This window comes from Fusarium redolens (genome assembly GCF_020744475.1).
Source record: "Fusarium redolens strain MPI-CAGE-AT-0023 chromosome Unknown BKA55scaffold_30, whole genome shotgun sequence".
NCBI lineage: Eukaryota > Fungi > Ascomycota > Sordariomycetes > Hypocreales > Nectriaceae > Fusarium > Fusarium redolens.
Genome location: NW_025763693.1, coordinates 429481 through 455812, shown reverse-complemented (window position 1 = coordinate 455812; position 26332 = coordinate 429481). Strand labels below are relative to the sequence as shown.

The following is a 26332-nucleotide window of genomic DNA, read 5'->3' as shown; positions in this document are numbered from 1 at the left end:
TACTTATATTATTAAGGCAGATAAATCTTATTTAATATTAACTTTTATTATAATAGCTTATTATAAAGGTCTTTATATATAAGTTATTAATAAAATATATATAATTAAATATATAATTACTTAACTTTATATATAAAATAAAAGAAATCTAATAGAAAAAGTTATTTAAATTAAATAGTATTTATTTATATAAAATTTAAAAATATTTTTTAAAAATATATTAATTAGAGTATTAATAAAACATTAAATAACTAATTAAATATATAAATAAATAATTAAACAAATAATTAAGTAAAAATAAGCTTAGTAAAATTAAGCTTAGTAAAAAGGCTATATAAATAAGGTAAATAATGGCATTTATCTTATTTAAAATAATATTAAGCTATTAACATTAATCTCTTATATTAAAAACTGTCCTTGGCTTTGCCTTAAACCCTCCACGCCCTTTAACCAGCTCACTCTATGCTTCAAGTACTGCTCAATATCCGGCTTTAGCACTGTCTCCACAACCTTGAAATCATCAACTGTGCCTCCTCTAAGTACACTGACCCCTGTGTAAGCCGAAGACCTTCTGTACATCAACGACCCGCATGTACGGCAGAAGAAATTGGTCATCGCGCTTCCATCTCTCTCAATCGTGTCCGACTGGCTGAACTGTTTAAGGTTCGCTTCGCCACGTAAGTGCTTCAGGTGTGTATCGAGAACAACTATGCCAGTCGTGAACATGGATGCTGTGATCTTGCGACAGTCACTGCAGTGACAGATAAAGGAAAAAATGAATCCTGGTTTGGTTACAGGCTAATGACAATAAGTGAGTGTCTTGGGGTCTTTGATAGGGAACCCACTAAGACGACCTGAACCGCACCGCAGTAGCATGTCGCTGTTGCTTCCTCTTTAGTAGACCATCCATCTTGTGCAAGTCCCGCTCGTGGGAAGAACCTTTCAGCCTCGTGGGACTGTTCGCTAGCCATGGTTCGTAATAAGACGGTGGGCTGAAGGTGATGTTGACGAAACCTCACATATGTTTAAAAAGAGGTAAAGAGGTTCCTGATACTGGTTGCAACTTGTTTCCTGAAGTCCTTGCCAAGGTGGCCTTCAATCACAGTCGTGAGCTGCTGCGTGTTCTATTTAACTGATGTCAGCGGATATCTCGGTTTGTTTCTTGAGGTCATCGCAGCTGAAAGTCCGCAACTCCGCAAAAAGACTGAGGTGTTCAGTAATCATAGTTCCTATACACAACGTCTTTTGCGGATATAATTATATAAATAATCCGAGGCAGACTGTATAAATCCGCACAAGACGTGGATAGTAGGCTTAGGTACATAACTAATCTATAACGTTAAATAACAGTATGTGTGCCATTGTATAGTAAACTTATATAACTGTATTTTTCGCATTAAATCTCTAATTATTATTAATCATTCAACTTATATATATACTCCTTTCAAGTCCCTCTAAACAGACATACAATAAGCACTAGCTCTCAGCCCATAATTAACTCCAACCAATACATTAAAAATCCCAGTTCAGGCATCATACCAACTCCTCCCAAAGTTCCTACTGAGGCTTCTCAAACGAGTATCGTGGCGATGACAGGACAGAAGATGCCACTGTCTTGCTGCCATGCGCGAAGCCAGGTGATGGCTGAGGGTAGTATGCAACTACAGCTGCGTTGACGGACTCATGGTGTTCTTTGGCATGACGGACGATTGAAGACCAGACTCGTCGGGCATTGATCTTGGTGGATTCCATTGTGTTCGGAACGTGTATTGCTTTCCGAGAGATAGTGGAGTTGTATGTAGCAGTGGTTTTGTAGGGCTGCAGTATGCAAGATATAGTTGCTGTGGAGATAGTAGTGTATTGATGTTTTGATTGAACTTGTTTGGAGTGTTGTTATTGGAGTTGAAGATGTTCTTGAATTGATGTTTGTTCAACGAGTTAGTTGCTTGAGGATGAGAAGAAAAAAAGACCCTACATGGCAGGAAATCGCATGCTCTTATATCATGTTCGACATCCTCTCTCACCCAAGTTATGACTCTATAGAATTCTCTCGAAGAGTCCCACTGTAAAACTCCTGTTTGACATGCCGTCGTTCAATACTTCCATTTCGGGACTCGGTACACGGGCGTCACAATTTTCCTTGCTTATGATTGGACACCGGTCCGAACTCGATTTAGTGGCTGAACCCTGTGGCATGCGCTATTGTTAAAATCTTTAGGTCATTTGTCATCGTTGCTTAGATGTCAACTTGACAATTGCGCCCTTCATTGTGTAGTGACCGTTCTGAGTCATACGAGCTTGTCGTCCACTACGCCCTACAAATTTTTTCTTCAATTGAGTTGCCATCTGGCATTGGTAATCCGATATTCGCAATGACGTTTTTTCAGCAACGAATGCTACATCCAATCCTCAGTTTTCTCTCACCTCAATGGGTCACGCGATGAATGCTTATTTTTCGCCATGTCAAGGAATTGAATAGGCTTTGTAACCGCCGCATGATTATGTCATTCGATCTCTACAAAGTCAATGCTCCAACCACGTTTTCCCTTGCAAAATATCTCTACGCAAAAGCTTCGAGATTGCTCTTCCCTCGTACTTGGCTGCGCGTCATCCCTGTTTTCCTCCGCGTCCACCATCCGAGTCTTGATGACAGTCCATCCAGATCTTGATCCCTCGTTATTGTACTCCTTATCCAAATATGCTATCAGTCTCTGCACGCGCTCTATATCCCATATGCCTTCTCTTGTGTCAGGTCTAGACGCAACCCATGCCTTGATCCAGTTTGCTATCACAGCATCGGACATATGGTAGGCGTTGAGCATAGCAGGAAGCATTCCATACCCGTAGTTATTCACTATGACGGACAGGTCGTATGGTAGCCCGGCAGCAAGACGACAGATCTTACGTAATATGGCCGAACGTTCAGAGGGAGAAAGTTTGGGGCCTGATTCTGGCGAGTGCATCAAGTCAAGTCGAAGCGTGGATACGAGGTAATGCGTAAAGCTTGTAGCTGGCCTGACTGGTTCGGGTGAAGAAAGAAGAGTCAGTGGCTTCATATCAATATCTGCCTCTGGTCCCTCGCCATCAAAGTCAGGGATATCTTCCGGCAACAGGCTGGCTCGCCATTGTTCTAGCTCAAGTCTGAGGTTGTCAACACGCTGATCCCACTCGGCGCCTGGTCGAAGATTAGATCTCCATTCTTCTTCCAGATCGTTCACTCTGGGCATGATGTAGAGCAGCCTGTCGTAAGGCAAGACTGAGCCAGCGAGATATTGGACGAGAGATCGTGATGCCTCAGATGATACAACTCGTTCCTGGATCGAATGTGTACGCTCGTAGATCTCCAACAGGGCTGCTATTCTTGAGAAAGCAGAGACCAGGGATTCTCCAATAGTTGTCTCCCTCACAAGACTCAAATGCGATGAGAGGAACTCAACCGCCGCGCGACCATGTACGCACCATAATCTCATCTGTGCTCGTCTTAGTTCAAAGTGCGCCAGTAATAAGACCGTACTGAGCCAAGACACTATCTTCTCTCGTCTTCCAGGGCCGTGTTCGTTTCCTGGGGTTGGCATGTCTGGGTTCATATCCTCTATCGGGATGTTCCCTACATCCCCAAGGGCTATGACAAAGTGTTCTAGTGCGTGTATTGCGGCTTGACTCCGCAACTGCTGTCCCATGTTGGACTTGGAGACTTTGAGAGCTGACAAGGCTAAAGCAGCATGGTAGAATGATGCACTCAGAAACCCGGCATCCATGACGTCGTTGAGATATAATAGCGTGAGGACGCCGTATGGTGATGTATCCCGAAGATGATGGTAGTAGAGCATATCCTCGGGAAACTTCATGCTCTCAAGAAGCCCTTGAGGGATGATCGGAGCCGTGTGAAGTCCATTGAAGAATTGACTACTTCTCGAGGTTGGAATCTGCCTTTGTGGAGCTGCTTGGGGAGATGAGAGGCTTAATGGACCGAAGAATGGGAACGACGTTTGGGGACTTTGGTCCGATGTAGCAACTGGTGACACGATATATGGCAAGCCACCACGAATATTCCCAGCTGGTGCCGGCGCGTCAACACCGGTATCAGGTATTAATCCAGAGTCCCAAGCCGTAGGTGTATCAGAAGATGAAAGTGCGGTAGTTACATCGGAGCTATTGTTTGCCTGGCTAGCATCGTAGATGGGACTTTGCGTGGCGACGACGTCATTCTCCAGGTCTGGTGCTGGAGTCACATATGAAGAATAGAACTCATGGGCCGGGCTCTGTGTTTCTTCGGCTTGCGATACATTGTCAACACTATCTTGCCTGTCTGGTGACTCGCCTATCGCTTGCCCAGACCGTGTCCGACGAGGCGAGCCATGCTTGAACAGCTTGTTCTGATCTTTGAAGATAATCTGGTTTGCATAACCACCACATGGCATGCACAATCGTATGCACTGTGGATACCACGAATCAGTGACTCAGCCCTATGGAGATGATATTCGAGTCATTGGCGTTGACCTACGTTATTGCATTCTGGCTTTGTCTCGTCACATTTCAATCGCCGAGCTCGGCACGTGACGCAGCCGTTGCGATTGCGAGTCTTGACGTTTCGCCGCCGTATGACACGACCAGACATTGCTCTGTCCCTTAATAGTTAATAGGGCATGTGTGATCGGAATTGGCGGAAACGAACGAGCCGTGTCAATGTATCGCGACGTTTACTCACTACCAGACCGACTGAAGAGTCTGAGAGGTTGGTAATGACGAAAGCGCGTATGAAATTACTGAATTGGGACGTGTTGAACGAGCGGGGAAGATGTGCAAGTTGATTGGCGTTTTAGACTCCTCGATTAGGCAAAGGCCCATCGTTTTATGCATATTATAAACTGCCGACATAATTGTGTTCTTTACCGTGTGATATCTTGTGATGAGCCGCAAGGCTGAAGGGTGCATCACCGCATAATTACTACACAGACTCGTCGATCGTGAATCAATTTCACGGTTGTGGTGGTGAAGATGTAGAAAGTGGCCCGGTCAATCACATCTCTCCAGGCTTCATTTACTCAAGATGCGATGTCGCTCCTGTCACTGTAGCCAGGGGAAGAACTGACTAAACGCTCAAATTCTGCCAAAATGCACGTATACGGGGAGCAAAATCCCATGGAAACCTACAGTCACGCCCTTGACCTTAATATAAGGACATCACCCTCTGTGTCCAGACTATCATCATGTTTGAGCCCATCGTATGAGCATTGTGATAGTTGAAGACTTGCCAATTGAATACAAGAAAAGCGGCAGAACCGAGGCATTGCCGGAAACTTACAATACGAACAGCGTTTCTACTGGGTAGAATCAGTTGAGCGAATTCGAGGTCAGCCAACGCGAAATATTGATGGCGAATGCATGATCCCCGCTTGGGCTCGTCGCTTGTCGTGTCTCAAAACGGAAACGTCGAACGAGCTCTCAGCCAAGAGAAGGGTTGTTTAAGTCGGAGAATATCCTACCATTTTGAACAATACACACCTGATTCCCGTTCGTGTGACACTGCCGAGTCCTCCAATATACTATCTGCATTGACAATAATTGCATTTGTAATCTCCAATCAGAAACGCCGCATTCTTACGCCCAGTTACAGTCGATATTGTCATGGAGGTCTCAAAAGCGATATCGGATCCCGAGCCAGGATCGTTGATGGTCGAGAAGAAGACATCGTTCGAGTCACAACAAACAACAAGGGCGATCGTTACCTTTGACAGCAATGACCCAGAGAACCCCAACAATTGGTCCAAGGTATGCCGTTCCCATTCCAACACCAAAGTCCAGGTACTGACAGTTGTTAGGCCAAGAAGAGATTCGTGGTGTTTACTCTCACCTTGACGTTGTTCAACAGCACACTGTCTTCTTCTCTTCCAGCCAATGCCATGTCACCGATGGCCGCTGAGTTCGGTATAGACGACAAACGAGGGAACCCACAATTGGCACTGCCCATATCACTCTTCCTGGTAGGATATGTCTTTGGACCACTCCTCTTTGGACCTCTTTCAGAGCTTCAAGGTCGTAAATATGTTCTTCAAGCGGCCTTCATTGTTTACATCTTGTTCACTCTTGCCTGCGCTCTAGCACCAAACTGGCCGTCGATGCTGGTCTTCCGGCTCATGGCAGGCATTGTTGGCAGCTCACCAAGTACACTCGGCGGTGGTATCATCGCAGACATGCACAGCGACTTGACCCAGCGGGGAAGAGCTCTTACATATTACTACACAGCGAGTATCTGCGCGCCATTGATTGCTCCAACAATAGCTGCCTACCTAGCACCGATATCATGGCGATGGGCTTACTGGTTCGGTCTCATATTTGCCGGTGTGACAATCATTCCGTTGGCATTGTTACCAGAAACCTTTGGCCCTACCATTCTTGCCCGGCGCGCGAAAAAGATTCGGCGATCTGCACTGAAGACTGGTCAGGGCAATGTTGAGACGTATGCCGCCATCGAGCTGGAAGCCAAAGGCTGGCGCAACCTTATGAGTGTCGTACTAATTCGCCCCTTACATATGCTCTTCACCGAGCTGATCGTCGCTGCGACGGCTACATACATCGCTCTAGCTTACAGTGTCTACTACATGTTCTTTCAGACATACCCTATTGTCTTCAAGGGCATCTATAAAATGTCAAACCAAACAAGCAGCTTCATGTACTTGCCTATTGCAGGAGGAATCTGCCTTGGACTGGTCATGTTCTTCCTATGGGATGCCTACTACAGACGCTGCAAAAAGGCTGGCCGAACCTGGGCACAGAAGAATGAGTACAGCAGACTACCTTTAGCATGCATGGGCGGTCCTCTTCTGGCCATCTCACTCTTCTGGGCTGGATGGACTGCACGGTCCGATATTACCTGGGTATCACCAATGATAGCAGGAATTCCATTCGGAGCTGCTCAGCTTCTGATCAGTATTGCCCTAACGACTTATCTGGGCGATTGCTACGGAGTGTACTCAGCATCAGCCATGGCGGCGGGAACGTGTCTGCGAAATCTTGCAGGTGCTGGACTATGTATCGCCGCGGCGCCGATGTACACCAAACTTGGTGTTGGATGGGCTTCAACACTTCTTGGGGGCGTAAGCGTCTTGATGTGTGCTATTCCATTTGTATTCATTCGGTACGGGGATACTATTCGACAGCGAAGTAAGTTCTATCAGAGGCTAAAAGCAGAGATGGAATCGTCGCAGAGTGAAGCAGAGAGTGATTGAGGCGAAGCTCAAAAGGGAAACGATATAAATAGAATGATAAATTAAGGTTCTAATCTTAGACACAAGTACGTTAAATAGATAACATAGATATTACTCCTATAAAAGACAAATGACTCATGAGCAGATACCGTAAGACAAACAATACCCAAGAACTACGTGTACTTTCTTCACCAAAGTATTCTATCACAAGGCAAAGGCTATGAAACAGATAGCAGCATATGTCGTTGCGAGGGAAACAAGTCTCCCTTACGATGCTCACTTGGAGACTTTGTCGAAGATTCCCTCAAGCCAGCCCAAAGTTTCCTGAGCAAGCTGGTTCTCCGCCCCAATGGCACAATGAACCCCTGACCCCAACTCAGTCTTAAACAAAACGTAATGCGCCTCCTTTCCCAAAGCCCTAGCCATCTCCTCTGGCTGTTCCGGGGCAGTCATATCATCCTGGCCCGAGGCAACAAGGACGGGACAGTTGATCCTGGAGAGGCTCCGCTTGTCAAGGTTAAACTCTCCCACCATGGTCAGCCACTTGAAAGGACTCTTGGTGTTCCATGCCCACATCCCTTGGTTGATCGGCCAGCTAAGAGCCGTTGGAAGCTTAGGGTTCTTGAGAAGACTATAGATCTCATCATCAAAGGCAGTGCTGTTACCTGAAAGGAAGAGCTTGGTCAAAGCCGGAGGAAACTGCTCCAGGATGGAACGTTGAAGGTTGAGCATTCCGTCGATTGCAAGTACTGCTGCCAATCTATGTTCATGTGTCGCAGCCAACGGTGCAAGAAGTCCACCAAAAGACATGCCAATAAGAGCAACTCGGTCAGGGTCAACATCATGCCGACTGCGAACATAGTCGACAACGGGAGTGACGGCCTCCCACCACTCAGGCACGAAGCCGAGATTCTGCTGTCGACGCACCGTCGCTTGTCCTGGACCTTCGTATGTGATGCAGTTCCAGCCACGCTGAATGATCTCCCGACAGTTGCTATGATAGAGAGCCTCTTGAGACCCATCATAACCGGTTCCAACGATGACTGTTGGGATCTTCCTTTCGTAGCCAAGGCGTTTTCCGGCAGGGAGTTGAGCATCTGCCGGGTAAAAGTATGCGGGAACAGTGAATTTGGTGGCCTTCAACTCCACAAAGGTCGGAGGCTTGGGAAGAAGGTTGACAGCCTTTGTGAAGCTCGCGTTCTGTTTCTGCCAGAGAGTACTGATTCGGGGATCAGACTGGTTACCATGTAAGAAGAAGTCGGCACCTCTATAGTAAGATGATGATCTGAAGTAGGCTGAGCGAGCAGAGACCCAGTCCTTCTGCTTCTCAGCCGCAACTGCCTGTTCATGGATCTTGTCTGCAAGAAACTTGAATTCGTGGTACCAGCTTTCTGGGTTGTTCGGTTCGATCACAGCAGCAGCGCGTAGGACTTCTCCCGTGGCACTACCACCTTCGTTGGCGAGAGAAAGATATTCGCTAAGGATGAATGAGAACTCGGTGTCTTTGCTAAGTTGGAACATAGACGTGGTGGTGTTGGAAATGGTGGCATTGGGTGGATAGGCTTCGGCCTCATGAGCACTGATCGCCTGTTTCTCAGTCAGTACAAGTTAAAGAGGCAGATTATGCACGGGAAGGAATACCGTTGCAAGGAGAGTACCCCAGGCTACGATGCCTGATAAGGAGAGCATCTTGAGTTAGATGATGATTGTATTGAATGCGAAAGTCGTAGAAGGGATGTGAGTTGGTTTCTTGTCTACGAGCTGAAACGAACACCATTTCTCTGGCATCAGGACTTCTTAAATGTCATTCCTGGTCGGCGGCCTCATCCTGCACGACGACGTCGTGATATTAGACATACTCGAATGAGTTACTTGTTTAAGCTTTCACTTCCATGAATCTCCATACTGTATACTTCCCAAACAATGTAATTACCATAAGGCTGAGATTGATCTCGAATGAAATACTGTATTTGGTCAAGTGAGGATTCAATGTTCATGAGCCGTGCTTACATGTCCCACCAAATGCGTCATGGCTCATGCTGACATGCCAGGAACAGCCTTATATGGTGCCGATATAACCGAGTAGGAATCAAGATCGACTTATTACTGGATTTTTGGTTCACATTTAATTGATAATCTGACTTGTTGATCCCAATCAGTTGCATCTTGCTGTGACGTTTGAATGGAGCTTGCTAGTTAGTGGACCTTTGTGCCCGTGGCTGGGGTATTTGGGCAAGCCGGCAGGCAAAAGGTTAACGTGAATTGGCTGTCTTCTCAATTGTCAACACAATTGGCAAAGCGGAAGAACAAAAAGAGAAATGTCGTCAAAAAAACAGGTTTGTGTCGGTGGAGAGGCTCGAACTCTCGACCTTTGGATTACTTTGATCTGTGATCAAATCACGCTTTGTGCTATGAGACCAACGCTCTAACCAACTGAGCCACACCGACAGTGCTTTGAGTGGTTGGGATGCCCACTCAAATCGTTGGCGGAGAGCGAAAGAATTGCCGTACAAGAATTGAGCTCACTGAGACAGAGCTGATCGATCATGGATAGCATTGATAACTGGCTGGGCAAGGACTTTATCGGGCTGTTGTTATGTTACAAGATGTACTTCGTTACTAACAGATACTGCCCCGGTATGCTGGACATGAAGAGCCTGCGTTGTTCGGTCTTCTCATGCAAAGGCCTAGTAAGCAACTCAATCAACAACAAGTACTGTCTTTACTTTTAAAAAAATAGAGACTCGTTACCATCTTGTCTCCTAATTGCTTTAGAGTCTGCGCGGACAAGTTCAACTACGTGTTCAAGATCATCATGAAGTTCTTGAGGTTCCCCATCCGCCTGTTTCTTCAACGCTAGACAATTCCTGGTCAAGCAGACCCACAGGCAACTGGTGAGAAGAGCAAAAAGAAACCATGCGGTTTGTGTGGATCGAACACACGACCTTCAGATATCGAATGATAGTGATTGAAGTTGAACTTCAGTCTGACGCTCTCCCAACTGAGCTAAACCCGCTTGTTGTTTTGCCGAGCTTTGATTGGCAACATAGACGACTCCGGCCGACGAACGCTGATGCTCGAGCGTGGGAGCACTGTATCTGTCGAGTCTGTTCGATCAAGTCCTCAATTGATACATCAAAAGAATTAGAATGGCAATTGAATGGGTGAGGTAAAGATAACCAGAGCTTACCGGAAACTTGGCGATAACGCTTAGCGTTGCTTTGTCTTACCACCACCTGGCGCTGCGAAAATGTTAGGCTCAAGCTCAAGGGTAAGCTTTGACAAACAGAGAATGTGAATGGGCATATCTTCCTTGACATAAAGCCCCTCACTGTATCAAGTTCGGTACAGTGTCTAGACATTGCTTGTTAGCCACTACTCGATTCTGAACAGTTGGTTTCATGGAAGCTGCCAGCAGAGCGGAAGCAAACAGGCTTTGTTGGTCAAGTGATTGAGGTGAGCACTGTCACACATAAACACGTCAGCCCATGTTGGCATGTCTCGCACCTTGCATTTGGGCCACTATCATTCCATTGCTAATGAGTTATCTGACCTTCTGTAACAGGAAATGAAGCAAGCAGAACCTACCAAAAGCGACAGTACCTGAGGCGAAATGCTAGAGGTCAAGACAAAGGCTGTCAGATCACGGCACTACTGTCAATATAGGCCAAAAGAAATGACGAGTCTTGTACATACGACCAAAGGTAGTGGAAAATACGGGATCCCGTCCGCTCTCCCATAGTCAAGCCACTAACCGGCGGATTAGTAGTTGGGTCGGTGACGACCAGCGAATCCCCGCTGTTGTATGTTTTTGCCGTTTGTGTCTCTGGCCTGTCTTTCTTTTTTGCTGCTGTATAGGGCTTCATCGGACTGAATGACTGACTGTTGGACCGCTAGCTGATTGTCTGTCGCGCTGATGTTGTTGTTGCAAAACGCAGCCAACAGTCGCCGGGCAAGTGGTGCCGAAGTGCACGGCAAACGCACGACACACACCAATTTACAGCGTGGTGTTAGGGACACCAACCAGACATACAGTGAGTGAATGCAGTGCAATGTTAGCGACGAGTAAGAGATCAGCACATAATGGCCAGCGAACAAATGGAGACAACGAATAATGAAGCTCCAAAAGATGGTGCTTGCGAAAAAGCTCTCTACTTGAAGCCATTCGACTGTATGAGCTGTTGGGCTCCAGGTGCTGGCTCTGTCACGTCCAGCGACTCCGCGGGATGCTGTGTTGACAGGAGAAGGAAATGTACCTTTTGCGCTGGTGGCTCTAGAGTGCCGCCGTAGCAAGTGTTTGGGCACAAGTGCAAGGGTCATCTGAAGATGGTCCAGGGTGTATCCCACTGATAAGCTGCCTTATCAGACGTACCCATTCGTGGCTGATCCATTCGACAGCCATTTGATTGCCCCGCTATTGTTAGGGGACATGCAATGTCGCTCAGTACGGGAGCCCTTGAACGTGTCTTATCGCGTCGCGTTTTATCGCGTCAAGTGCCAAGTCATATTTGACGGAGCATCTCTTCGGCATCTGGCACGCGTGATTGAAACAGACACTCGTTGCCACAGTGTCGTTTATTATGTATTTCTCGTACTAAACACTTGTTGGCCATCATCATTTAGTGTCTCCATTGCATTGGTGCCGTTTGAGGTAGTATACATAAGCCTCATGACACCAAAGATCCACGGCCCAGGACGCGTTCACTTAGCTGTACTCTCAAGTTCTTCGCCTGCGAGGGACTTCATCTGTTGTGTTAGGAATGATGTAATGTCTCGAAGCCTCCACGATCAGCCATCGTAGGGTTCTGTCGCTAGCTGATCGGGAGGTCGGTGCTGAGGAGACTGAGACACACAGCTCTATCTAAGAGGCCATAGCTCCTGGAGCTCTGGGAGCCTGGGATATTGTCTCATTGCCCCTCGTACCGATCATTTTCAGCTGCCTACCAACTGAAGATCACATCCCCATCTCCCGTAGAGCTGAAAGGAGTAGCCAATCGTGTCGCAAGTTGTCTGCCCTACGAGCCCGTTAGTCAAGACATTGTCGTTGTGTTGAAACACCTTTCGGAGCCTCTTACCCAACCGATCGACAACAAGACCCAGGCAATCCAAGTACCGTGCAAATCGTTATTAAACAGCGTAGATAGAGACACGAAGCGGTCAGATGTCCTGGTTTCGCGGCAGGGTCATCACTGCAACTGTTGCCTCAAGGCATCCAGCTTGGCCCTTGCATAGCCCCGAGAATCAGGACGATGGTTAGTCGCGGGACTGTGATTGCGTCACACCGGGATGCATCTGAGTTAACCTGGCCCACGGCTCAGTAGAATCATGGACGAGCTTTGCACATCTCTTCTGCCGTGTCTCACAGACTCTGCACTGGAGACCGAAAATGGCATCCGTGTTTCTGTATGGACGCCATTTCGTCAGTTCGATGAGGGGTTGAGTTACACGTCACAACGCATGATATCGGCATCTTTCGTAGTTCAAGGACGGTTGCCTGAGAATCAGACAGACAGCTTTCCTAGTATAAAGTTACTTGCACCTCTCGAACCAGTCTTGACTCAACCATCATCCCTATACGATCTCACTATCTACCTCAAGACTTCACAGACCATCACAATGCCCGGCGACAGACTCAACAACGGCGAATGGCTCCTTGCTGGCAACAGCCTTTGGAGTGAGGACGGCTCTGTAGAATGCCGTATGCAAGACGACGGCAAGCTCGCTGTCTACCACGGCGACTACTGCGCCTGGCAGAGCACCGATGAGCAGGATTGGAACCCTCAAGGCGTCAAGATGCAAGAAGACGGTAACCTCGTCATCTAGTAAGTACTACTCCGTACTTGACTGAGCCGTGACTGAGCCGTGACTGACCAAGACTCTCAGCGACAATTCTGGTACTGGACATGCTACTTGGCATACCAATACCTCTGCGGGCAAGGGAAATGACTCAACTTATCTCATTATTCAGAATGATGGTAACCTTGTGCTCTACAATGAGGGTGAAGTTCCCATCTGGGCGGCAGCCAGCAACAAATAGATGCAACGTCAGGCAAACAAACGGAGACTTTGGCATTTGGACTGTTACGATCTGTCTTACCTCGGAACTAGATAGCAATTCAAGGAACTCACGAGGATATGACCTCGCAATCCGAATGATGTGATACCGTATCGTAACGCCTCGGCACTTGCCTCTAACCCAAACCCTTGCTTAGCCGTGGGACTATTTAGTAGAACATGTACTACAGCATGGAGTTGGGTACTGGTTGAGTATCATAATGTGACTGTTGTGTCTATGTGACGGAACGAGAGCTAGACATCGCCTAGATAAACCACGGGACCGGAACATCGCACTCTACAAACTGCAACCAATCGACACGTTGCCCAGCTTTTCCGATGTTCCGAAGGTCCTCTTGTTTCCAGATACCCTCAATGACATCCCGTAGAACCTTTATGTTCCCAATGCTTCTTACACTGTCCATTCTGTCAAGCGTATAAAGGATGTTGACGCGGTCTTGCTCATCGACTTCACATGCGATGACAAATACTGGCCATGGACTGGTTGCGACGTCTAACCTTGCCAGTATTTCCAGAGCGTGTTGCACGTAAGTGGGGCGAGTGATATCATCATCTTCCATGATGGGATGCACGCGCTGGAGATAGAGCAGTGTCGCCAGGCGATACAACTCAGCGATAGCCAAGATGCGATGTGATCTCAGACTATCAGAACTCTCAATAGGAGCAAGTAATTGCCGGAGGTGGTAAAGCTTCGTTGCTAAATCGCACCTTTGCGATGTCGATGTGTTCATGCACCCTTGCGGGGAGGACAGGCGCATATTGTTGATCTCATCAATGATCTCAAGGACTTCAACAGAACAGCCCAAGGATCCCACGATCTGGGCTGGAGTCAGAAGAGCCGACGAGGGAACGAGGGTACTCACGAGAGACTTGTCGCCACTGAAATCTTGTAGAGCAGATGGTGAAACGGAACCAGGGCTTTCGTTGCGTCTCCATGATGGATGGTTAAAAGTAGCCAGAACATCGTGGTACAACCACCAAGTAAGTAGAAAATCCGAGCTTGGATCAGGTGTGTCAATGAAGCGCTGTCGCCTTATGATCTCCTTCGCCCCGTTCACATGAATGTGCCAGTTGTGCTCTTCTCTATCAAAGACCTGTGCATTATCAGCTAGGGCATTGAATAGGAGGTTAGGTCTCACGAACATCGTAAACGCAGAGCATCATTACTGCTGCAAGTTGAACTTGTCTAGTCGATGGGCATATTGACCTCCTACCATTACCGAGCGATATTGACAAGTTCCGGACAGCTCTTAGTTTGAAAGACATTGCATCAGCTATTGAGTTTGAGTAGTGGATCATTGCCACGGCCATCATTGCATTGAGCAACGCAAGAGCCGAAGTGTCTTGGCTCGACAATGCCATGGGGAGTAATGTCGAGCAGAAGCCGTTTTGAGCTTGGGTTGTTGATATCATGGGAGATATAATGTGTTCGTCTGCCCTCATTAGCCAAGGACCGATGGAAGTGGACATACATTACACACAGTAACCGAGAAGTATGCCATACTGATTCAGCATGTGGCCGTGAAGTGTGAGACTGCGTTGAGGTCGTTTGCAAAAAAGGTCGACAACCATTTGCCTATTACTCTTGGCAACGGCGAGATCAACATCTAACACAGATGTGTTTAAAAAGTATTTGCCATAATGAACCGCTTCTGGAAGACTTATTGGAGGCCGATGCTCAACAGGGTCACGTTTTCTCCGCCGCCCATCATGACGATCTGGCCAGAGAAGTTGAAGTCCGTAACCAAGACATTTCCTTTGTGTCCTAATGCAGTTATTACAACTTGGCGTGGCCCTATCACAGCCGATCTTGCGCCCTACACTTGTGAGCTTGGTGTTCAATATTGGATATCTCATCTTACGTTTGCATGTCCAACAGCTTTGTTTAGGCAGCATGTTAGGCTTGCTACTTGACAGTGACTGACCGAATCTGATGGCCTTGGATTGGTTTTAGAAATAGCACTAAAGGCATTCGGATGAATTGACAATTTGTTTCGGTATCTTGTCACCCCATGGCTCGATGTGTCATGAAGTCAGCGGGCTCCAGAAGATGATGTGTCAGCCGCCAATAATCACCATATTCGTCCATTGAACCCAAACAGGCAATTCGACCCAGCAATTCATTTTGCCCGATTATCTCATCGTCAGTGCAACATCGGGTCAAGATAGACTCACTATTTCAGAAACTGAGATTCTACGATGCTGGAGAAGAGAGGGACCGATGAATGGAGCTATCAAATATCTAGGAAGGGCAAAAACCACGAGCGCTACCATAAAAAGGAACCTGTGCATGATCCCAATTCTCCAGTGAGATGATAATATGATGTTTGTAATAGTTGAAAGACGAACCAGTTTGTCCAGATCTCGCCTCGTCGCTAATCCACAACGACATGTTTCGCAAGCTTCTCGTTGACCCTAAGACTCAGCAGGTCAGGCCGCGCATAATGTCCAACAACATCAATGAAAGCCTTGGGCTTATCAATATCCCTGAGGTTCACCTCAGCTGTGATGATACCCTCTTCACCGTCACCGATAGGCTCTGCAAGTGGCTTGCCGTCTGGTCCGAAGATCATAGAGAATCCACCACCCGGCTGTATCACCAGTCAGCAGTCTGTACATCTTGAGGGGGCTTTATCTTACTGTTTTGGTCACGGGATTGCCTGTAAGTCCATTTCGTTCCAAGTTCTTTTCGGTCAGTACCTGCGAGGCGACAGCGACAAAAGTTGCTCCTTCGATGGCCATGAACTGGCTCGCCCGGTAACTAGCCTCGCCAGTCTCGTGGTACAGCCAAGCGATCTTCTCCGGGTCTGGCATCTCAAACTCAGCTGGCCAACTAGCAATATGTATCTGCACACCTTGCGCATATTCGTTGTATCGAAGTAGTGGCTGGAGGTGTTCCCAGCAGTTCAATGCGCCAACCTTTCCGAACTTGGAATCAACCACGACTTTGAGCGATTCAGCCTGGCCTTCACCCCAGATTGTTCGTTCCACGTGAGTCGGCTTGATCTTTCGTCGATGATGGATGATTTCGCCATCTGTATCAATGAACGACTGTCCCATGTATAGACTTGCTCCATCTCGCTCACTGTACCCTAGAACGACGAGCATGCCTGCTTTTTTGACGGCTTGTTGAATGCGTTTCATCTGAGGCGAGTCTCTTCGCATAGAATTGGCCATGTATTCGTGGATCCAACCTCCGTTGTTGATGACTGGCGATGTCCACATTTGCCTGCATAATCTGTTATCATCATGCGTACAAGCAGGTGAAACCTTTCTGGCTGACAGATTTCGATCGTACCATGGATAACCGGGGATCCAAACTTCGGGAAACCCAAGTACTTGAACTCCATCGGCGGCAGCTTTCTCGATCAGAGCGATGGTTTTGTCAACGCTCCCTTCGAGGTCAAGCCACACGGGTTCTGCCTGTACGGCGCCAACCTTGACAGTTTGATCCATGCTAGGCAGGGTGAAAAAGGTTGTTGCTGGCTGAAGAAAGACAAGATCGAGTTGGCACGCTATGATACTGTTCCATCTTGATGTTGGAGACAAAGGAGGGCTTATTTATACGTGGCCAAAGTATGTGTAGTTCTGGACTACAGATCACATTTGACGATGATGGATGCGCCATGACGATAGTACAGATGACCCAAGGAAATAGTTTGCGATCTTGAGCACAGCAGATGTCGCGCCCTCGGCACTTTTGCTCTTAGAGGAACAAAAAGATCCACTATGGCATACATATCATGAGACCCTGGTTACTTATCGCATAATTATGGCCTATTCTGGATACGAAAGCCGGCATTCAGCCCAACGCTTGCTGCTACCCCGCATGAGCCAACGGCCATGTTCGCAAACTCTTGCCTCACGACTGTCACTAATGGGTCATCGATTGAGTCCAACGGTATGCAATAACTGATTGAGGTTCGGTTCTACAAAGGAACGCACCCAACAGCTGTGGCTGACACTATAAGTCCGAGAGGGTGTCAGAATTGCACCGTCTTCATAACACCTCGTATACCATCAAAAACATCATCTTTCTGCCCAAATACAATAGCCTTCATTTATGCCGACGGTGGCAGCAACGCATCGACATCCGGACCCCATCCATCGTCATTGGAAATAGTGATGGTATTATCCGATCCCTCCTTGAGATCAAAGAAACCCCGACTGAGTCCCGTCTGAGAAAGATGCCTGGTAGACAAGAAAGCAAGCTTCTGAGATTCGCCGTTGACATTGACAGTGGCGTATCGTGACCCAGTGTCACCATTCCGGTACTTGACGTTAATGGTAGCAACACCACCAGAGCTCTTGATGTTCTTGAAGGTAAGAGTGCCTTTCTTGTCGCCTCCGATGTAGCCGACAGCTTGACCTCCACTGCACTCGCTGCATGAGATGACTCTGGCGTCATTGCCCATCGTCGCGGTCTCACCCTCGATCTTTGTCATCTTGGTCTCGGACCAAGTTCCCTTTGAAAGGTTCGGTGACCAAGAGTCGTACCAGCTAAGTGTAACCTTGGTACCATCGACCTTGAGCGGAAGCCAGACATAGGTACTGGCCGCAAGATTGGTAGAAACCCAGCGATCACCAATGTAGATGGCATTGCCGTTACCAAGAGGCTGAATGTAGCTGACCTGGCTCTGGAAGGTCTTTGATCCGATGGGTGCAAACTCGGTCCAGTTGGACCATGGACCAGACAGTGACTTGGCGTAGCTATAGATCTATTGGGGTCTTACGTTAATATAACTTAAAGTACATCCAAGGGGCAGGAAGTTCGCTTACATTATCATTGGCATTCCATCCCGTCAGATGAGAACCAAAGATGAAGTAGTACCCGTTCTGCTTCAGCATAGCTGGAGACTCGGCAAAGTACTGCCATTCGTACGTGATCTCGGTGACGTTGAGGTAGTCATCTGACAATGCCATGATTCGTGTTCCATACTCGCGCTGTATCTTCATCAGCTCTTGTCCTCTACCAAAGTGCACAGGGAATAGCTTACGTCTTCAGTCAGGAGGTACGCGGATCCATCATCGTCCTTAAAAAGCCCCATATCGCGACTCTGCTTACCAAGAGGTCTGAAGCTTCGATGATATGTATACTTGCCGCATACACTATCACCAGTGGCGATACCGACCCTCGCATCCTTGTAGTCTGGGCTGTCGATGTGCATGTAAAGAACATACTTCTTCGTCTGGTCGTTGTAAATGACCTTGGGTCTTTCAACGATGCGGTTGGGTCCAAGGTCGCCTGCCTCGCTGGTGCGTGAGAGGAGGGCACCTCGGTATGTCCATTCGACGAGATTGGTGGAGGAGTAGCAATTGACGTTCTGGAAGTAGGTTCCGTCTGTCTTGTCCTCACCGATCATGTAGTAGGTTCCACCAACCTCACTTTAAAAGTCAGATCCTTGTCCGGCAAGATAGAGTGTGACACTTACATCAATCCGTGGCCGTGAGCCTGGACATGCTCACCGGTGTTGGTCTGGCCGAAGACTGGTCAGCAAAACAGTCATGTATCGACTGTTGGAATGACTTACAGCTGTCCATGTTGCTCCCGAGACGATATCAAGAGAAGCCTGAACCGAGCTGGCTGCAAGCACAGCGACAAGAGTTGAGAAGAAACGAGGCATCACACGATCTGGAATGGGACCCTATGTAGGACCCAGCTGCAGTTCTTGGACCTTGATCGGGATCAACTTTGAGGATTACTCGAGGTTCTTATTATACTGCTCGCTCCCGGCTCAATTCTCTTTACGGTATCCTCGGACGCCGGCGAGACATGGCCCGATGTCAAGAATCTCCCTCTTCTGGGGTAAGTCACAGTTACTTTGCATGTGGCTTCTGGCTAGCTTTACTTGGGTATTCGGTACTTGAAAACCAGTTTAAGGTTATGTGATCGACATGGCAATTTCCTCCATGTGGTTCTTTCATATGCGCACCAATTTGGAGGCCTTGATTCAGTCATAAGAACCTTCCTTTGTAAGTACTTCACATGCTCTGCCGGTCCATATGCGGGGCCGATACAAACAATGAGTGAATGGTCTGGGGTAATCGACAGGGGAATCGCAGGTGATGGACCGGGGATATCGGAGCCGGGAGAGAACAGACCCTTGTTCCAACGTTACTTGGCCAAGACATTTGCATCTCGTGGTACATGTTGCATCGGACCATCGACGGAATAATGGCATGCTGCTTTCGCCGTCTGAGCTCACGTACCATGTCGTAAATCGAGCCTGACAGATGGCATGGTTGCATTCGAGGTCCGTCGTGACCTGAATTCAATGATGCGCTCTCTACCAGGGGCTAAAAACTATGCATAGGAGGTCATCAGTATCATGGACCTTGCGAAGATGCGTGTGTGAAAGCCATCACCGTGATACAAGACACCAACTCGTTCTCATGGGAAATGTAAGCTAAGTCTTCGTCTCCCATCTTCACGATACTTCGTAGTTCCTCAAAGTATGAACGGTTTATTTGCAAGGTATAACATGTAGATCAACAATCTTTGATATCTATATGGATATCGACCTATAGCCTTTCTATACCATACAGCTCACAGCTATCTAAACATCAATAACCTTGGCCTCGTTCTGGTTCATAGTCGCCCGAACCGTCTCAGCAGTCCTAGGCTCCAGCGACTTCTTAACAGGATCAATTGCATCGAAGACCTCATTGAGCTCCTCCAGCGTTCGGTCCTTCGTCTCCGGGAAGAAGAAGAAGATAAACACAGCCTCCACCAGATCCCAGAACACGAAAACGAGATAGAAGTAGTAACCAATCTTCTCAAAAGCTGGTCCAGAAGAGTAGGCCAGAATGAGAGAAATAAAGCTGGAGGCCCAGTTGCCCAGCGCTGTTCCCTTGGCTCGCGTCGAGGTTGTGAGCGTCTCTGCGATGTACATGCTTTGCTGCGCAGTCCATCCAAGTGAAAAGACGACACCGAAGAGGAAGACAAAGGCGATGGTGGTGTTGGCTGCGTTCTTGTTATTCTTGTCGTCAACGGCCATCTTGGATGTTCCAGTGATGACAGCAAAAATGACTGAACAGCAGAGAATACTGTAAATGAGAAGAGGTCGACGCCCGACACGGTCAGTCAGACGGGCACCAATGACCGAGCCGATCAGTCCAAGAACGCTGTTGGTGGCGTTGAGGGCAAGGACAAGCTTCTCATCTTTGATGCCAGCTGTGTTCATCATAGCGACGAGATAGTAGCTTGATAGAGAGTTACCAGATGCTTGACCCATGATAGCCATTCCGAGAACACAGATGAGACGTCGCTTGTTACTGTGTGAGTTCCAAAGCTCGCGGTAGTCCCACCATCGCTTGTCTGAAGCCTCAGTTGAGATCTGGGCCATCATCTCCTTCATCTGAAGTTGAACGATAGGATGGTCCACGGAGCCTTCGCCGTGATACTTGGCAAGGATGGTGGCAGCTTCATCATGCTTGTCATTGGCGATCAGCCATCGGGGCTGTTGCTCGGTCAGTATTTTAATCGCAGGTGGTTTCAGTAAAGAAACTCACAGATTCGGGGAGGAAAAACGCAAAGCATGCGACAATGCCAGAGGTGACAAGCTGAATCCAGACTGGAACTCTCCAACCGTCATTACCTTTGATGTAAGCGCTTCCATAGGTTGCCCAGCCAGCGATGATAGCTCCAACAGGCCACATGCAGTTGTAAAGACCAGTGAGAGTACCTCTCCACTACAATCTTGTCAGTAACTCTTTCGTAGACTTGGCAATACTGCTTACCTTGGGGTGAGCAAGCTCGCTGACGTAGGTTGGGGCAGCGATACAGCAGTACGAGACACCAAAGCCGAGCAGGAATCGACCGCCCATGAACTGAGGCATAGCTTTCGCAGTGGCCCTTCGTCTTGTTAGTGTTGTTTTCAGTATTTTGAGGCAATCACTCACTGAACGCAAGTACCGATGATAATGATGAGAGCACCAGTGAACATTCCGGCGCGTCTTCCGAAACGATCGGTAGTGAAAGGGACAGTTGGGGCCGCAGCAATACTGCCGACGTTGTAGATCATGAAAACGATACCAGTAGCCGAACCATCAGACTTCCTGTATCAAAATGTCAATCGAGTGTCAGTCTTTGACTAGTGAATGGAACCTACATGTTAAAGGTTCGTTGATACGAGGTCATTCCGTTCAACCCACCCATCAAGCTGCCATCATAACCGTTGAGACAACCACAGCAGTATGCCACGAAAAGCACAGCATAGAGCTGAAACATGGACGGGGTCCATGGTGAGAACTTGTTGTTCTCAACTTCATGCGCAATCTCAGTAGCAAGTGCCTCTGGCGGCAAGTCATTGGTCAGATCTCGATGGAGTACATCGGTCTTCTCAAGCTCCATAGGAGCATCGTCACGCTTCTCAGACATGGTGTTGACCTTGTAACAATGTCTTTCGGTGAGTTTAAAAGACCCAATGGATGGGAACAAGCATCAATGAGAGACTCAGGAGAGAAAGATTGTCTCCTGGGAGGCTAAAACCTCAGTTTTATAGATGACGATCCCAGAATGGACTCATGTTTTCGCGTTAGCTGTTTCTAGCTAACCAGCCGACAAATCGGTCGGTGCCGTAGCCGACCCTCGGCGGTCGTTTGCGAAAATTAGGCATGACTCGAGAGAATTCGTGAATAAACTCATTGATAAAATCCGGGGTAGAGGCAAGGGAGGCTGCGGGGAAAGTCTCAAAGTGTTGCAAGATCGACAAAACGCTCTGAACTTGGCGGGTTTGAGTCCGGCTCCGACATCCCCGATTGAAGCGCACCAATTGATTTGGGGGCGAGTGGAGAGGAGAGTCACATGAAGTGAAGACATCCCAGCCTCTTCCGATTCGCACTCGTGCGATGCCTTTCAAGCTAAGCTACTGGACTACTGACTTGAAACGAGGTGCCTGGTCTAAAGGTCTACAGTCTATTTATCATTTAGGATGGCCAATGGAACACAAAGATTCAAGCCATTCATTCATTCATTCATTCAACTTTCCAAAAAGAGACCTGCCTTGATTGACATCTTGCGATAGAGACAAAAATGATTGACAAGACTGGGATTCGAACCCAGGCCCCTTTCGAGACTGCGAATCGTTACTAGTTCGAATCGAACCTGAACACAGCGCCTTAGACCGCTCGGCCATCTTGCCTTGTGATTGGATAATGAGGTCAATGGTTTTTGTACAACATCTACAGCTTGATCACCAGGTTATGGTCAATCAAAGCATCTCTTAGTCTAATCATTCCTCAATCATTCGTTACAACATGAGTTATCCAAGAGTCGGTAGTGGCCTCCTTTGTTGGTGAGACAAGACCAGTAAAGTTTGTGACGGCGGGCAGTCTCTCTTTCCCTTTGGCTCCAGTGTGTCTTGCTCCCTTCCGTCTCAACGTCAGCCAGGTCGGATTCCATCAACTTCATCATCAAACTTCATCAAGAGTCATCAAAACTTTTCAAAATATCATCAAGAATCATCAAAGATCACATTCACGTCTTGCGCTCAAACGAACGGACAAGAAACACTATTTTCCGAAAGGTAAGGCGCGCAATCAACTCTTCATGAAACAACCCAAATAACAAATCAGACCATGAGTGAATCAACGAAAGAGAGTACCCCGGCCGGGCGCAAGAGAATGAGCGAGCAGGAAAAGTATAAATACGCCCAGCGTCAACGGGAAATCGCCGATGGAAGACTGAGGGAACTCGAAGCCATGTGGCCGAATGGGCAATGGTACCCCGTCCAGTTCGCTCCGATAAACCCCGAATGTATAGACATCGTGAGATGTGTCCACAGTATTTCAACGCAATAGAATGACGGTAATGGTGACCTTCGGGATCTATGGGAAAGAGGGGGACTCTTGTACGATGCAGCGAGAATGACACCGAGGGGCAAGTTGACAAAAGTCGCTGCTCAAGAGGCTCTCAACAATCTAAAGGCTCGGGATAATTCTCGAGCAACCGGGAATGGATCGGCAACCAACAAATCAGCATAAATGTCAAAAAATGGGGGGACAATGCAGTGATGGAATGTGGAAATGGTTAAACATGGCGAAATGGTCGAACAGGGAGAGGGAATGGTGTTGATGAATTACTAATTACATGATTACATACAGTTCGTCACTCTTGTCTCCGAAGTGTGTCTGATGTACTACCTAGTAGCTCCCAGGAGCTGAAGCACATCGCAGTTTCTTATCTCGATACCTCGGAGTACATGTCCTATCCATCACGCCATATGTCTGAGGCTTGCTTGATCACTCCTCGTTGCTTAAGCCTACAGCATCCTCAGCGACTTCCATGTATGCACTTCTTTTCACCTACCCCATCAACAGAACTGAGCTTGCTTCGGACATGATCTTGAAGGCTGTTCTAGATGCCTTGTGTATCACACCAGTCCAGCCAACGTCGTTCAAATCACAGCTATGTTGCCTCTTCATGGCAGACACTCAATGTTCTTGCAGGCTTTCAATCACTTAATAGAAGATGTTAACTCTAAATTCTACACTTGTGAGCTGTTGAGGTCAAGTATAAATACTACACCGCGTCTTCTTCTTTTTCCCCCGAGAAGATTATTAAATTAGAAAACCTTCATCCTGTCTTACCGACGGGACAACGATGGCCGAACACCGCTCGCATCTGACAGCCAGGCCAACAACGATGCTGCTTACGAGGATTACATGACACGTCATCAGGCCCGATATCCCAACTCGGACTGGGAACCCAAGACGCGAAGGATGGTCGGGCCAATGTATAATCCAACACCATGGATTTCGCCTACGTCTCCAGTCTACCCTCCTACTCCTGCTCCCGGTCCTTGGGAAGTTGATCCTGGGGTAATTTATGAAAGACAACGTCTTGCGCAGAGACTCAACCAGTCACGTACCTCCCTAGAAGCCGAACTCCAAAGGAGACAAAACACTGATGAGAGTCCGCAGTGGGAATACGTCCCAGGTGAAGGATACAGGCAAGTTGAACCAGGTCGTCGTTCGGGAGCTAACAATCAGCACTACTCGAGAAGAGCAAACGAACAGCGTCGTGAAGACGAGCGTAGGTTTTTGAGGGATGTTCAATCTGAAGTTGCCAGGGATAATGGATATCCTCAGATCGACAGAAGAGAGCCTCCGAATACCAGAAGGGGCCCTGATACTAATTCTCGGGCCCCTGTTCCTGATATATGGACTGATGCTAGAGAAGCGCGGGAGTGGATGGGAGAGGTGCAACGGGAAGTGAACCTTCGAGGATCATATATTAGGTTCCCCAGTGGGTATACCAGTAGACGAGGTTCCTGGTCAAGATAGCCTCTCAGATATTTGGGACAATGGTAGTCGACTTCGTAGTTTAGCATATCATTTTAACAACTGATTAATTAACATCTAGTTTAACTAGCATAGAAAAAGTCTTTATTTATATTGAACTTAGAAGAGCAATACTAACTATGCCAAATCTGTCGGGGAATGAACGTATGGATGTGATCTAACAATCTTGATACAGGAGATCCAGGGTAAGTAGTTGCCCAAGAATCGCGACGTTGGAGGAATCACACCCAAACCTCAGTAAGGCAATTATTTACTGACTTGAATCCTTTTCAGCAATTTCGTAGTCTGTGATTCCAGAAGTAATACATTGAATGTAATTCGTTAGACATTCGAATCAATCCTTTTGCACATGTTAGGTCGCGCTAGGTCGCGCTGCAGCCCGACCCCACCCACCATCCACAGCACACAAGAAATTATCCACTGAAGGGCAAAATAACTTCTACCCGACGTCACATCTTCTATATAAGATCTACCACTGTCCTCGCCTGTATCATTATTACTGAGTCTTCAAAGAATTCAATATTTTCTCCTCAAGAATGATTATTTTGGCAAAATTCTGCTACTTTGCAACCATTGGCCGTCGCTGATGACTAACGGTTGGGAGATGAAGATTTGTGCCTGACGCGATCTTCTGTTTCTTCTTTCCAACTCGCAACTGTCAATCAACACAGCAAGGCTCAGAGCCGCAATCATCATTCTGCATCAAAATGAATCACTTTAGATCCTTGCTTCTGCGGCTAGCTTTTCTTCTCGCGCCTTCGTGATGGGGCAATTCGGGTTGGCCTATCCCAACGCCGATGCCTAGCCTACCAAGCAACCATGCCTGACTCTACCATCATCTTGCTCGCCTGCACCACCGTGACGCCAGTATTTCTTGTCCTCGAGCCGATGGGCCGTCATTTGCAGCCTTGAGGCCGCATCCTCCGACCGATGAAGCTCTCCCCCTCGTCGGCAATTAGCGTCGTGAGACAACCTTTGTGTCTCGGCCAGCGTCAACCATTCATTGCCTGCATGGACGACTTGCTTCCTACGCTCGAACGCACCCCGTTTCCTCGACACTACACTTCAATATGACCATTTAATATGACCATTCGATCCCGTCGGAAAGCGAGAAACTTCTGTAATACTCCAAGCGAGCCCACGACCGATCGTTGCTATTCGAGCCCTTCGAGCAGACCCCATTGTTGAATGGCGCCGCACAATCCATGTTCTTTCTTAAAATTGGCCCCGCCCATGTACTCAGAGTGACGCATGCGACCTCCATGATTTGAAGCAAGATCAAGAGCTTCTTATGCATTCCCCGACTGCAGCCCATGTCTCTTCGGCGCCCTTGCGAACAACGGAAGCTTCCTCTCTTAGGCAAAGCACCTTGAGCTGTCATCGAGACAACAATTCGATGAGAAGAGGCGATTTCAACACCGCTACGCAGTCTGGCTCTTAGCAGAGACGGGCAAGCAGCTTTCCGCATGTCAGCAGAGCGACAGTCACGGCCGCAACACGAGGTCCCAAACCGGCGAACGAGTCGAAGTTACAGACGAGAGCTGTGGTGTTTCGACCAGCACCTTGTTTTCACCGACCGAACCTGAGCCTTGACCGCCAACATCAACCAAGATGCTCTATCTCCCCCCTCGATTCCATGACAGGGCGCCCGACCCGAGCTGTTATCGTGTTGTCGCTGCGATCGATACTTGGCAGTTTAAAGTCGGATCACGACTTGACTTTATCATACGATGACTCTCGAGTCT

General features: G+C 47.8%; 12 protein-coding genes and 3 non-coding genes across 15 annotated transcripts; 3 read left to right on the top strand and 12 right to left on the bottom strand.

Moving 5' to 3' along the window:
- Window positions 1–399: 399 nt before the first annotated feature.
- On the bottom strand, window positions 400–971 carry BKA55DRAFT_528923 (Mss4-like protein; the record flags this gene model as incomplete). Its single annotated transcript, XM_046189029.1, has 2 exons — window positions 400–798; window positions 846–971. The coding sequence occupies 2 exons, from the start codon at window positions 969–971 to the stop codon at window positions 400–402; spliced, it is 525 nt and encodes a 174-aa protein (XP_046041842.1).
- A 386-nt stretch (window positions 972–1357) lies between these two features.
- Window positions 1358–2029, bottom strand: BKA55DRAFT_585550 (uncharacterized protein). The gene has a single exon (XM_046194464.1). The coding sequence runs from the start codon at window positions 1750–1752 to the stop codon at window positions 1558–1560; it is 195 nt and encodes a 64-aa protein (XP_046041841.1). The 5' UTR covers window positions 1753–2029; the 3' UTR covers window positions 1358–1557.
- A 450-nt stretch (window positions 2030–2479) lies between these two features.
- BKA55DRAFT_627920 (uncharacterized protein) lies at window positions 2480–4725 on the bottom strand. The gene is made up of 2 exons (XM_046196888.1): window positions 4505–4725; window positions 2480–4436 (listed from the first exon to the last, which is right to left on the bottom strand). The coding sequence occupies exons 1-2, from the start codon at window positions 4616–4618 to the stop codon at window positions 2505–2507; spliced, it is 2046 nt and encodes a 681-aa protein (XP_046041840.1). The 5' UTR covers window positions 4619–4725; the 3' UTR covers window positions 2480–2504.
- A 789-nt stretch (window positions 4726–5514) lies between these two features.
- BKA55DRAFT_681394 (major facilitator superfamily domain-containing protein) lies at window positions 5515–7229 on the top strand (the record flags this gene model as incomplete). The annotated part of the gene is made up of 2 exons (XM_046198250.1): window positions 5515–5772; window positions 5823–7229. Exons 1-2 carry the CDS (start codon window positions 5629–5631, stop codon window positions 7227–7229), a joined length of 1551 nt encoding a protein of 516 aa, XP_046041839.1. The 5' UTR covers window positions 5515–5628.
- A 255-nt stretch (window positions 7230–7484) lies between these two features.
- BKA55DRAFT_697897 (Alpha/Beta hydrolase protein) lies at window positions 7485–8897 on the bottom strand (the record flags this gene model as incomplete). Its single annotated transcript, XM_046200458.1, has 2 exons — window positions 7485–8795; window positions 8850–8897. The coding sequence occupies 2 exons, from the start codon at window positions 8895–8897 to the stop codon at window positions 7485–7487; spliced, it is 1359 nt and encodes a 452-aa protein (XP_046041838.1).
- Window positions 8898–9549: 652 nt separating this feature from the next.
- Window positions 9550–9656, bottom strand: BKA55DRAFT_t299. Its single transcript has one exon. It is a non-coding gene; the product is annotated as a tRNA-Met (tRNA).
- Window positions 9657–10125: 469 nt separating this feature from the next.
- Window positions 10126–10224, bottom strand: BKA55DRAFT_t298. Its single transcript has one exon. It is a non-coding gene; the product is annotated as a tRNA-Phe (tRNA).
- Window positions 10225–10751: 527 nt separating this feature from the next.
- On the bottom strand, window positions 10752–11707 carry BKA55DRAFT_256203 (uncharacterized protein). Its single transcript, XM_046185401.1, has one exon. It carries the CDS (start codon window positions 11526–11528, stop codon window positions 10971–10973), a length of 558 nt encoding a protein of 185 aa, XP_046041837.1. The 5' UTR covers window positions 11529–11707; the 3' UTR covers window positions 10752–10970.
- A 677-nt stretch (window positions 11708–12384) lies between these two features.
- On the top strand, window positions 12385–13359 carry BKA55DRAFT_585540 (bulb-type lectin domain-containing protein). Its single transcript, XM_046194463.1, has 2 exons — window positions 12385–13030; window positions 13092–13359. The coding sequence occupies exons 1-2, from the start codon at window positions 12534–12536 to the stop codon at window positions 13243–13245; spliced, it is 651 nt and encodes a 216-aa protein (XP_046041836.1). The 5' UTR covers window positions 12385–12533; the 3' UTR covers window positions 13246–13359.
- Window positions 13360–13528: 169 nt separating this feature from the next.
- BKA55DRAFT_599843 (fungal-specific transcription factor domain-containing protein) lies at window positions 13529–14594 on the bottom strand (the record flags this gene model as incomplete). Its single annotated transcript, XM_046196451.1, has 3 exons — window positions 13529–14101; window positions 14147–14391; window positions 14423–14594. The coding sequence occupies 3 exons, from the start codon at window positions 14592–14594 to the stop codon at window positions 13529–13531; spliced, it is 990 nt and encodes a 329-aa protein (XP_046041835.1).
- Window positions 14595–15480: 886 nt separating this feature from the next.
- BKA55DRAFT_656682 (carbon-nitrogen hydrolase) lies at window positions 15481–16739 on the bottom strand (the record flags this gene model as incomplete). The annotated part of the gene is made up of 3 exons (XM_046197462.1): window positions 15481–15874; window positions 15924–16512; window positions 16582–16739. 3 exons carry the CDS (start codon window positions 16737–16739, stop codon window positions 15659–15661), a joined length of 963 nt encoding a protein of 320 aa, XP_046041834.1. The 3' UTR covers window positions 15481–15658.
- A 407-nt stretch (window positions 16740–17146) lies between these two features.
- Window positions 17147–18910, bottom strand: BKA55DRAFT_627907 (exo-beta-1,3-D-galactanase; the record flags this gene model as incomplete). Its single annotated transcript, XM_046196887.1, has 5 exons — window positions 17147–18001; window positions 18063–18227; window positions 18281–18668; window positions 18716–18759; window positions 18815–18910. The coding sequence occupies 5 exons, from the start codon at window positions 18905–18907 to the stop codon at window positions 17345–17347; spliced, it is 1347 nt and encodes a 448-aa protein (XP_046041833.1). The 3' UTR covers window positions 17147–17344.
- Window positions 18911–19840: 930 nt separating this feature from the next.
- BKA55DRAFT_528862 (general substrate transporter) lies at window positions 19841–21636 on the bottom strand (the record flags this gene model as incomplete). The annotated part of the gene is made up of 5 exons (XM_046189025.1): window positions 19841–20743; window positions 20796–20975; window positions 21024–21138; window positions 21186–21341; window positions 21395–21636. The coding sequence occupies 5 exons, from the start codon at window positions 21634–21636 to the stop codon at window positions 19841–19843; spliced, it is 1596 nt and encodes a 531-aa protein (XP_046041832.1).
- A 686-nt stretch (window positions 21637–22322) lies between these two features.
- Window positions 22323–22426, bottom strand: BKA55DRAFT_t297. The gene has a single exon. It is a non-coding gene; the product is annotated as a tRNA-Leu (tRNA).
- A 1522-nt stretch (window positions 22427–23948) lies between these two features.
- Window positions 23949–24569, top strand: BKA55DRAFT_546603 (uncharacterized protein; the record flags this gene model as incomplete). The annotated part of the gene is made up of 1 exon (XM_046190934.1): window positions 23949–24569. One exon carries the CDS (start codon window positions 23949–23951, stop codon window positions 24567–24569), a length of 621 nt encoding a protein of 206 aa, XP_046041831.1.
- Window positions 24570–26332: the final 1763 nt, after the last annotated feature.

Excerpts from the sequence above, each read along its gene's own strand:
- BKA55DRAFT_585550 (XM_046194464.1), bottom strand. The coding sequence starts at position 1,752 with ATGGAATCCACCAAGATCAATGCCCGACGAGTCTGGTCTTCAATCGTC.
- BKA55DRAFT_627920 (XM_046196888.1), bottom strand. The coding sequence starts at position 4,618 with ATGTCTGGTCGTGTCATACGGCGGCGAAACGTCAAGACTCGCAATCGC. Across the intron at positions 4,437-4,504 it reads CAAAGCCAGAATGCAATAAC|TGCATACGATTGTGCATGCC; the intron begins GTAGGTCAACGC and ends TGGTATCCACAG.
- BKA55DRAFT_256203 (XM_046185401.1), bottom strand. The coding sequence starts at position 11,528 with ATGACCCTTGCACTTGTGCCCAAACACTTGCTACGGCGGCACTCTAGA.
- BKA55DRAFT_585540 (XM_046194463.1), top strand. The coding sequence starts at position 12,534 with ATGGACGAGCTTTGCACATCTCTTCTGCCGTGTCTCACAGACTCTGCA. Across the intron at positions 13,031-13,091 it reads GACGGTAACCTCGTCATCTA|CGACAATTCTGGTACTGGAC; the intron begins GTAAGTACTACT and ends CAAGACTCTCAG.